The sequence below is a fragment of the Channa argus genome, chromosome 18 (genome assembly GCF_033026475.1).
Source record: "Channa argus isolate prfri chromosome 18, Channa argus male v1.0, whole genome shotgun sequence".
NCBI lineage: Eukaryota > Metazoa > Chordata > Actinopteri > Anabantiformes > Channidae > Channa > Channa argus.
The window spans coordinates 11,686,280-11,697,500 of NC_090214.1; the positions used below are offsets into that span (position 1 = coordinate 11,686,280).

Consider the following 11,221-nt stretch of genomic DNA (forward strand, 5'->3'; position numbering starts at 1 on the left):
GTTTGCTGGTCTGGAGCATTCAGATTTGTGTTAACACAATGCCAAAACAAAAATACATCAGCAATGCTCTTAAAGAAGCAATTGTTGCTGCACATCAATAGATAAAGGACTATAAAACAATTTCCAAATGTGCAATTCAATGTTATACACTGAGAAAAATCATTTATTAGTGGGAAGTAATCTGTCCAGGAGTGGACGCCCAAACGCATTCACGCCAAGGTGAGACTGCAATGCTCAGAAAAATACCAAAATAAACAAAGAACTACACCTTAGACCCTACAAGCCTCACTGATCATGATAAATGATCAAATGATTAAAGTCCATGATAACACAATTAGACAAAAACTGAACAAGAACAGTTTGTTTGAAAGGGATGCCAGGAAAAACCCTCTTCTGTCTAAAAAGAACACAAGAGCAAAACTGAGGTTAGCTAAACTTTATCTGAGCAAAGCACAAGGCTTCTGGAACAATGTCCTATTGCCAGATGAGTCCAAAGTGCATTGTAAATTCTAATTAGTTAACCTTACATGGAAAAACATGCAAACCATTTGCCAATTATCTAGTGCTCAGATCAGTCCCATCATAATGGAAATTGTTCTTCACACTGCACTCATTTCACATAAACGGGAAATGTATTTTTACTTGCAGCAGTGCATTTTTGAAAAATGTAATCCTCTATCTGTCCTTAGAAAATGTCAGCAAAGGATTTTCCAAGTGCAGAAAAAGGTCAAGGGTCAATTTCACTGGGTTTATGAATTTCACCAGGATGCTTTGACCCGATTAATGCTTACCTCCATGACCCTGTTAATACCAGCCTAACTGGTTTCCGTGCAGACTGAGCACCTTTTTGTGAACTACTGCCTCCCACTGGTTAAGTAGTGTCATTGCCTCATTTTATGCTATTGTACTTGATTGTTATAAGTTAGCTTCACTCTAGTAGAACTAGTAAGAAGCTCATACTTTGGCGCAGGAGGTAGAGCAGTCGTCCACCAATCCCACAGTTGTTGGTTCCTCCAGTCACGTCGAAGTGTCCTTGAGCAAGACCCTGAACACCAACTTAGTTGCTCCTGGGAGTGGTGGCCAGTTGCATAGCAGCTCCCCTATTGGTGTGTGAGTGTGTGTGCGATTGTGAGTGCGAACTAATGAATGAGAAGCAATATAAAGTGCTTTGAGTGCATTAGAACCATCTATTCTTATAATGCCCTCCAGTATGACTCCACTGCCCACTTTGACCGCAATAATAACCAGATTGTAGAATTATCACCTTTCTGACAGTTTCTACATAAAAACAGAGAAATTATAAACCTGTAAATGTAGACTTCAAGGCAGAGCCACAGTATTGGAGTGCATAAATTGTAGAGATGCTCATAATGTTAGTGTATAAATATATACCCGCTTCACGTAATCAAAGCTCAAAGCTGTTCAGATTTTCACTGGCGCAGTGCTGCTGTGGTTGACATCTGTAACAGCTATTGTGTGTTTGTATAAGTCCCTTATAGCCAGTGTTCTGTCTATTTTATGTACTATTTAAACTGTGGGGTATTTACAGGACATACACTGGGTCTTGTGTACTGTCATTGCTGGTAGAATATATAGTATATGTATACAGTACATGGATCATTTTACAGGTTGTCATCCCATGTTCACTAGCCTTTGTGTTGAATCTGTAATTAAAAATGAACAAAGAGGCATTTTTGAAGAAGAGGTCCCACCTTTAGTTTTATCACGGCTTACACATATTAGAAATTACGTTTAACTAATGTTCATAGAGGCATAATTTCACATCCGCTGAAGGATGTTTGTGATTTAATTTCAAAACAATTTTTATTATCTCTGAAATCTAACAACTCATATAATAATAATAATAATTATTATTATTATTATTATTATTAATAATAATAATAATTATTATTACATACAAACCTGAAATTGAGAGGTAATAGTAATACCAGGGTCAGAAAAAAGTACAAAGTGTTATTACTAGTGTTATTAAGTGTTATTACTATGATCATGAGATTTTAGTTTTTAATCAATTACTAAAGTTGTCTTCAGATGTGAACTTTTGTATCATATTAAAAATAACTCAAGGATTTACCTGTGTATCTGTATTTTTTCTATTGAGAAGGCAAAAATACTAAAGTGTTATAATGAAGCATAAATACTAGTCATAGCTCATAATGTAACTAGAAAATGAGATGAACTGCCGAAAATAATTGCATGTTGATTATATGTGTATCTGACCAGGGGACTGATTCTCAAATCTTGACATTAGTGAGAATATGAGACTTTGAATGATACATAATAGGATACATACAGGATGAAGTGTTACTCAATATAATGTGACACTGAGAATTTAAAGCGAATTTTAACAGGAAAAAAAAATACATTTTGCTTTCAACAATTTGTTACTTGTTTGCTGATTTTTCGTTGTTACAGAGATGAGCAAACAGGAGACGGTCCCTTATCTGACGCAAAAACAGGTGCAGAAATACCTACAGTTGGCAATTTTTTTGGATGATTCCAAGTCACTGAACCCCTAAAAGCCCATTCCCCTCCCCAGTTGTCCAGTGTCGGTACCAAGCCCTGTAGAAGTTGGGGAGGGTTGCGTGAGGAAGGGCATCCGGCGTAAAAACTGTACCAAATCAACATGCGGCCAATGATCCGCTGTGGCGACCCTGAAACTCACGGGATAAGCCGAAAGGACAAAAAATAAAACAAATCCTAGTAAAATAACATATTTCATAGTGATGTTTTACGCAGACTACCCAGACTTTATAGATGTCGTTAATTAACTTTTGGAGGTTTTATATTTTGGTGAACTTGACAGAGATCACGTTTCGGAGAGTGTGTTTTAATTTGTTAGTACATTGTTGACATTCAAAATCTTTTTAATGAAGTAGAGTGTGTTTTGTTGATGGCGAAATAAAGTCGTTTACTATAATTTACCGCGACACTGCTGTACAGCGTGTTAATGGAAAACAACTTAAGGAACTTTGAGCTGCAGCAGTTTGGTTTAATTATGTTTTAAACAGAAACAGCATCGATCAGCGTGAAACGATCAAAGTATTTTCTACACCGATAATTGGCTACATTTTCACAGCGGCTGGAGTTCATTACTGTTAAAGTTGTAGAAGGAAACGATGATTCTCCAGGAAGCAGAAGTTACATAAATACGACAAAGTAGAGTCAATGCTTCGCTTGTAGCGAAGATTAACGATATACAAGCTTTATGATGTTATCATGAAGGTGGGACAACATCAAATGAAAACATTTACTTTTCACCAAGCAAACATTAATGTTGTGGTAAAACAAACACATCCAATAGGTGACTGAGCACCCAAATTCAGGGCAAGAGAAGAACAATCTCGCCTTATTATCATTAATTTACATACTACATAAGACATTTTTATGTTAAACAGACTGACACCAATGAAACGGACAAACCATTGTTACAGTTAAGAGTCATGTTTATTTACATCAGAATCCTGAACGAGGAAGGGAAGAAGAGGGAAGAGTTAAAAGTAGACAAACTCTTTTAGATCAAGCTCTCCAGGGTTCATGTTTCACTACACAGTTCTTATTTTATTTTATTCACCATTGCTCTATACAGAATCCATTCATTCAAAATATTAATGCACCAGCAGAGCTGGGGTCCTCTGCTGGAGGGGAGAAGAGGTGGAAAGAAAAACTGAAAAACTAAAACACTACCAAAAAACGGAACAAACCAACCCCCCCCAAAAAAAAAAAAAAAAAAAAAATACCTGTACAAACGGGGGTGGGGGTCAATTTTCTATAAAAACAAATGTTTTGTCATCACCATGATAGTCATCAGTTATTTATATATGTATATACACACTCACGTGTGTGTATGTGTACATATGTATATATGAGTGTGTGTGTGTGTGTGTGTGTGTGTGTGTGTGTGTGTGTGTGTGTGTGTATATATACACATATACACACACACGTATATAAATCTATATTTTCTTGCCATGTTCATGAAGAGGTGATGAGGGCTTGTGGTTCCACACCATTTGAGTTTAGACGACTGCTCTGAGCAGCAGGCTGGGCGTCTCAATCTGACACCATTCAGGTGAAAACATTCAGCCTGTGAATGAGTCAGAGGTCAGAGCTCCTCAAACAGTCTTTCTGACCTGTAGCCTTTGTACCACTCACTGACACAAGCTTATAGGTCCAGTGCCTTGGTGTCTGCAAGCAGTAGCCCAGTAGTCTAAGAAATGATACACTGTACATTTAACATGCACGGTCAGATAGATAAAAAAGTAAAAACTAAATAAAAAGCCAGCAAACTGTGTTGTTTCAGACTTCCTGCCGTACGCCCACGTTCACTTCTTTCAGTATACATAAGATAGTAACTGACAAGCACCACAAAACAGTAGATGGACAAAAAAGAAAAAAGACTTAAACTGTCAAGTACCAAATGATGACAGTAAAACAACCTGGGGGTTAGCTTCAAATTCCATTTTGGATTCCTGAGGGGCATCAAGTGATTTTCTCCCCTCCCTAGGTCCAAAGTCAGTCTGACACACACACACACACACACACACTTAACCATCCACCCAGAGAAACCTTTTACCAGTTACTACATAGGAATCTAACCACAGTAAATCTTAAGATGCCACTGACCCTTATCCTTAGGCTTCAAATTCAAACTTCCACAATAGTCAGGTCTTCATCGATTGAGGTAACACTGACATTTACAAAGTTCGGTTAGTTTCTGGTCACTAATCTATTATCATCATGCTCAGACATTTATAGGCTCCTAAATGCTGAAATAAGATTTTAGTGTTTCCATGAGCATAAATACATGTAAATGTAGGATGTGCACAACAAAAAACTCTGTATAAAACCAATGACATATATTGTTGTTTCAGGATAAAAAGCAATATAGCATACCGCATAATTAATTCAACATTCATTTATTTGAAAACAAAAACACTGTTTTACAATTTACACCTGCCCCTAGGAAAATAAAAGAAACTTGAGAAAAGTAAATTTTGACCTGTGTTTTTGACAGTTTGATCCAACACACTAAGATCAATGGAAACCTGACTATTGTCACCGCTTTTAACAAGTTTATGATTTAAAAATAAACCTAGTAAAATAACTGTACACTCACCCGTTTGGTCTCTCTCACTCTCTCTCTCTCTCTCTCACACACACACACACACACACACACACACACTTTAACACTAGAGCAGGAAACTAACTTTATCATCACCAGCCGCTGATGAAGATGTAGTTTTTGTTGTTTTTTCTTTCAAAAAAATCCATTAGTGACATTTTTTCATCACACGAGCCAACAAATTTCAGAAAAGCTCAGAATGATGGATGCCAAACGGTCGACTCGACACAGCTGCCAGACTGAATTTTAACACAATTTGGCCGTTGGCTGGCGTCAGTTTCCCACCCTAATCAACATGCTCCCCGACACAAAAACAAACTCAAGATACTGCAAATACATGTGTACACATATATACAAATAGAAGAAGCCCCTCAAACTCAGAGGATAGCTTAACAATTTATAATGCATCATTTTTGTATATGCCAAGAATAAAACTTTTCTAAATAAAATACATAGGTATCTGTGAGGGTGGGGACAGCAGATGGACAGAGAGGAGGGTGGGACTTGCAGGGAGTGTCTGAGGAGGGTAGGAGCATTGGGTAGAAGCCATTGTGGAGAGATGATGGGACAAGAGGGGGAAGACTCTTCTCCTTTATTGTGTCGATGATCCAGGAACTGTCCTGTGGGACAGCAACACTCTGCCTCTTCTGTTTGTTTACATCCATAATAATATTAATAATAATAATGACCACAACAATGCTAAAAAAATATATATAAACCCCAGCCATGTCTCACAACCGCAAGTCCACAAAAAGGGTGTGGGCCTGGACTTCAAGTTCATCTTAGTCAGTGACAAACCAAAATGAGGGGGAAATTAGAAATGCCGAGAAAGAAGGAAAACGCAGAGAAGAGGCCTGACAAATGTAGTGGGCCATGAGAGGGAGGTGGTAAATGAGACCAACTATAGCAGAGAAGAAAAAGGGAAAAAAAACTAGGAAGGGGGTAGAACAAAACAGCACAGGCAGGATGTGCTATAATTAAGAGGGAATAAACAAAAAAGAGGAAGAGAAGATGAAACAGAGAGGATGTGAGGACCAAAGATGAGTTGCGTTGAGGCGTTGGGGTGTTGGGATCCACACACACTGGTGTCCTTTTGAGGGTTTTCACAGAAGATTGGCGGAAAGCATGAACAAGTGATGACAACATGGCCTCACTGTGAGTGTGCCCTCTCTCCTTCCCTCTAATTCAGGGGAAAGAATCCGCAGTCCTCCTTACGCTGGTCGTTTATCCCAGGGTGCATCATACCTCCAGGAAGCGGGAGCTGCTGGTCTTGGCATGAAAGGGCTCAGACCACATGCGCCGCAAATCCCCCTGTAGAGCAAAAACATGAGTGATGAGTCTTGGATCAGTGTTTCAAACTACATCTGATTAGGTCAGCCAAGAAAACTTTTGTTTTACGTGTTGTTGAAAACAACAATCTGTGCACATATTCTTTTCTTGCTATATGTAAAGCTTGCTCTTATCTGTTTTTACACAGTTTATATGGGTCATTAATGACAAATTAGCAATTTAACAGCCTCCCCTATAAATAAATGGGTAAAAAGACTAGATTGTCTGAAGAGGGATGTAAAGAAACACATACAAGTAGGGGCCATTATTTGGTAGAGAACATTTGCTACTCCTAAGATACATGTCACGCACAAAGATCCAATTGTGACAAGAAAACAAGAAATATCTATCCCAACGAAATATCTAATCAGATGGGTGATTAGCTTGCAATCAGTATCTGTTACACAGGCCGAACAAGCGTGACAACAACTATTGTTGATTGGAAAGCAGGAATGACCCTTACCGTTCGAAATCAAGGCTCACTGCAAAAACACAGCCTATGCTTTTGTATGAAAGGGAAAACCCTGACTTCTACAGCATGGGTGAGAAAACTGAATTGAATCAAATCAACAACCAAAAACAGCTGGACTACTGAAAACTAAATGTGAAGATAAATTGTGTCCACAAATTAACCTGCAAAAATTATACTTTTTGGCCAAGAAATGTAAAAGTGTTGTTTGCATTTCCTTTAAAAAGAGGTTCGTTTTCATTTTAAAGTGTTACAAGTATTGCCATGCCACCTCCTCGGCATACCTTCAGGTAGGCCATAGTTAGCAGAGGCAGCAGGGTGAAGGGCACAAGGTAGAGCAGAGCGGGCTGAGCAGCACGGTGGATCCTGGAAGCCACAGTGGCAGTCAGCAGACCTGAGGACAGAGTCATATAGCATGTTCACTGTACAACAAAATACTGATAAGAGGAAAGATTGGAAATGTGATAACTAAAACATACATTCTAAAAACTGTTTGGTAGTGCAACATACAAAAAATTGCACCCAAACTAAAATTATCAACTCCAAATAAACCTAATATATCCATCCATCGATCTATCCATCACTTGCTTACCCACAAAGTATCCGATGAGAGTGCAGTGGAAATAAGAGACACGCTGCATGCGTCCGGACATGTTACCAGGTCCCGGGACTTCCCCAGTTGCTTGCTTCTTATAGTTATCATAACGCAGGACAAAGCATAACAGCAGCCCGGGCATCACAATGTCTCCTATTCCCAGCATTGAGAAGTGACTTCCTGTGGAACTGGATGCATGGAAAAAAAGTAGAGATAGGTTAGAAATGCCAGAATGCAAAACTACTGGCTGCACAGAGCAAGTACCATTTTGCATTGCAATGAAAACAGTATACAACGAATAGAGACTTTTTAGGACAGCTCCACCTGTAAAGGGTCTTCTGTCACCCTCTGCTCCTACTAACAATTACAGACTTCCAGAATTGAGTGTAAAATGCCATTCACAATTTTCTAAACTCAACAATGTAAGTGGCAGATTTTTTGCTTTGCCCGAATGACAGTTCAAATTCCAAATACATTCAGCTTGTTATCCTACAAGACAGGGCAAGCAGCAAAACCTCACAAATGAGATTTTCTCTTATACGAATGTAGTTTTTTGTCAGTAACCAAAATCAGCCAATAGCATTTCAGAAACCAGAACGTGCAGAATAATTACAGAGTATACTACTGAATTAAGCTTATGTTTCACAGCAAAAACAAATAGCTGAGATAGAGCCACAGCAAATAAGTAAAATCTTAAATTATTAAATCAATATAAAAAACAAAACAAAACACTGCACTCTTACCTGGGAAAGACCAGTTTGCCTGGCAGTGAAAGGCGTGGGACATCACGGCCCATACCTGGCCCAAGGTGGAGTTTCCGGGAAAGAACATCTATGGGGTTTTCAGCAGGTTGGGTGGCAACTTTGACCATAACATTACTATTGAAGATGTAAGCAGAGAAGAACACCTGGAGAAGTACAAGCAGGTAATGTAGACAATCCCACTTCCAAAATTAGGTTTTGTTATAACATATTTTGTCAGAAATAATATTACACAAAAACAAAAATGAAATTTCTTGCCTTTGAGAAGCACCAACAATTTAATTTTCTATTGATAGGTCTAGCACTAAATTTTAAATGTAGAAATAGTATAACCTGATTTATTTTCAAATAGACCAAGTCCTTATAGCATGAACCCCAAACAAATAATAAAGAACAAAGATTCATTCAGTTAATGTTTGTCGATTATAAGGCTGTGAACATTACTGGTGTCAGTGGGGAAATAACACTGAAGGCAGTGTGGTGGCAGGTTGCTAGGAGCCCAATATGAGAAAGATGTAAGCAATTACAAAAAATGTCATCACAGACAGAAAAACATCAGTGTGAGTGAACATGTTTTTTTTCCCCCTCTGTTACATATAACATTTCCTGCTGAGAGGAAAACCAGAGAAAAGGTCCTGCAGCAACTATCACAACAAACATTATATTATCAGAATAAAATAAAAAATATATCTGAAACCACAAAGTGCCCATGTGAGCACTACTACCCTTACATCAAGATCTAAACTCCAGTGGTTTCATGGACAGAAAACACAAACTGCAATTCCAGATTAGGCCTTCAGCACTTAAACAACTGATTCACATCTTCATATTAAGATAATTTATGAACTGCTTTTGTGTTTTAGTACTGCTACAAAATAGGTGTGGATACAGGTGTGGCTAATATACCCCAGTTTTTCAATCAGTCCCAGAGAAAGACAGACAAGTTTTTTTTTAGTTTCTTAAATACAATAATGATACTCAGCCTAGTTTTCATCAAGGAGGTTATATAATCATAACATTTATTGATAAAGGTATAACATTTCTAGACACTGTATTATGAAGTGTCCTCATTTGGATTTCTGCTGTAACCCATCGCATGTTCTTGTGTGAGAGCTGTGATGCTCTTAGGCATTGAGTATTTCTTACCCAGAACACATCATAAATGAGCAGCCCTGAAAGCAGCAGGCAAGACACCTTCAGACTCGGAAGCCGCACGAAGGCTATCATAGCGACACACAAACCCATGGCCAGAGCTGCGGAGAGGAGAAACACATTTTAGTTAAAAACTGTTTTACATGTTAGCGTGAAACTAGGGGGAACAGCAACGCAGGACATGAAATTACTTTAAGGGCGTATGTAACATCTTAATAGATGGCTTATAACTTTATTTTGTTTTCTCTGTGTCCAGGTCTTTTCTTGGGCTCATTATTTGTGATGACATCTTGCTGCATGTCTGTGGCCCGCATTGTTCCATTAAACATTAAATAGACTGCCAATAAGATGTTTCAAATTACTGAAGTAAGCGGAGTCAAACCCAGGAACTGCACGCACCCACCCACACATTTTTCTCGGCTTCATCAGTAATTCATTAAGTGTTCAACTTTGATCGAGTTAAATTCTTGTTTTATATAGCAGCTGACTGAGTGTATTCTTCCTGTGGTACCGTGCAGGACGCCGCAGACAGCCTGAAAAAAGTGTTTCTATCATATGAGTCATGTAAAGCTGAATTTGGTCTAGAGTCTTGAGCTGACTGAAGATTTGGAATGTTTCATCTATTTTTCCAACTAAAACCACAACCTTCACCTGACACACATTTAATGCTCTATGATAGTTGGCTATTTGGATAATTAAGAGATCATTCTGTGCTGCTATCTGGCTACTGCTCACTAATATTATTGCAAACCAAACAACGCCATGCAGTTCCAAGAAATCTGTCTAATCTATGGTTCCTCGTAGTGCATAACTTGCTACATTCAACTACACAACTAGTTTAAGTCAAAAATAGTTCTCAAATTTAGATAAATGCATAACAGGCTGCAGATGCAATGACACATGACAAAGTTATGCACCGTCCATGAGAAGCCAGTGTCCAGTCAGGACCCAGATGAGTACCAACATTACAGAGAGCGAGAAGGACAGGAGCTCGGCTAGAGTGAAGCGCCCACAGCAGCCAAACGAAATCCTGCAAAAACATAAATAAGAGGTATACTCAAAATCACAGAGTACATTTAATAAAAATAAGCTGTGCCATTTAAAATTTACAGGCTCATATTTTATACCTGAGTAAGGTTTACAGTGATACAGTGAGAACAAATAGTGTGGGAGAGCACTGATGTGCATGAAGAATCTGCAAGACAATCAAGCATTTGTCTTGCTCATAATTCACACAGAATATATCCATGTATTTACGTAGTTTATGGATAGTTCTTGGCTTGGTAATGACAGTTAAGCTACGGTAGATTTTGTTAGTGTTGCCACAAAGTTTCGGGTACATTAACACATAGCTAAAGGTTGAGTTATTACTTTGTAAAGTGAAGGTTTAATAAAACCCAAGATGATTTTCTGAATGAAAATTGAGGAGATGTTCATATTGGTTATTTAGTAGGTAGGTTGTAATGTAGGCAAGTCCTCATAGTTGGCTATTACTAAAAAAGCTGATGTGCCCACAGACATGAACCCAGATGCTATAAAAAATACTTATTCACGGTTAGTGGAAAAAAAAAATATTAAAGGGTTAGTTTACCAAAGTCAAATTATTAACTTCCTGCATAAGTCCCGGAGAATTCAGTCAGTTTGAGTTTTGTTATCCTTTTTTATAATATTGTATGCTCATTTTACTAATATTTGAATATTGCCGCACAATTGAGAAAATATACTCACATTACTGACATTGAATGAGATTAAATGAAGTCAACTGGATTTCT

The 11,221-nt window shown here is 38.1% G+C and overlaps 1 protein-coding gene across 1 annotated transcript in view; it reads right to left on the reverse strand.

Annotated features, from left to right (window-relative positions):
- Positions 1–3,879: 3,879 nt before the first annotated feature.
- The window catches only part of sppl3 (signal peptide peptidase 3), a 27,053-nt gene continuing 19,711 nt past the window's right edge, over positions 3,880–11,221 (reverse strand). The window contains exons 6-11 of the mRNA XM_067484200.1: positions 10,367–10,479; positions 9,444–9,550; positions 8,280–8,443; positions 7,534–7,724; positions 7,226–7,335; positions 3,880–6,454 (exon numbers count right to left, since the gene is read on the reverse strand). Coding sequence (XP_067340301.1) covers positions 6,383–6,454; positions 7,226–7,335; positions 7,534–7,724; positions 8,280–8,443; positions 9,444–9,550; positions 10,367–10,479 — 757 coding nt within the window. The 3' untranslated portion in view covers positions 3,880–6,382. The remainder of the gene's footprint in view (positions 6,455–7,225; positions 7,336–7,533; positions 7,725–8,279; positions 8,444–9,443; positions 9,551–10,366; positions 10,480–11,221) is intronic.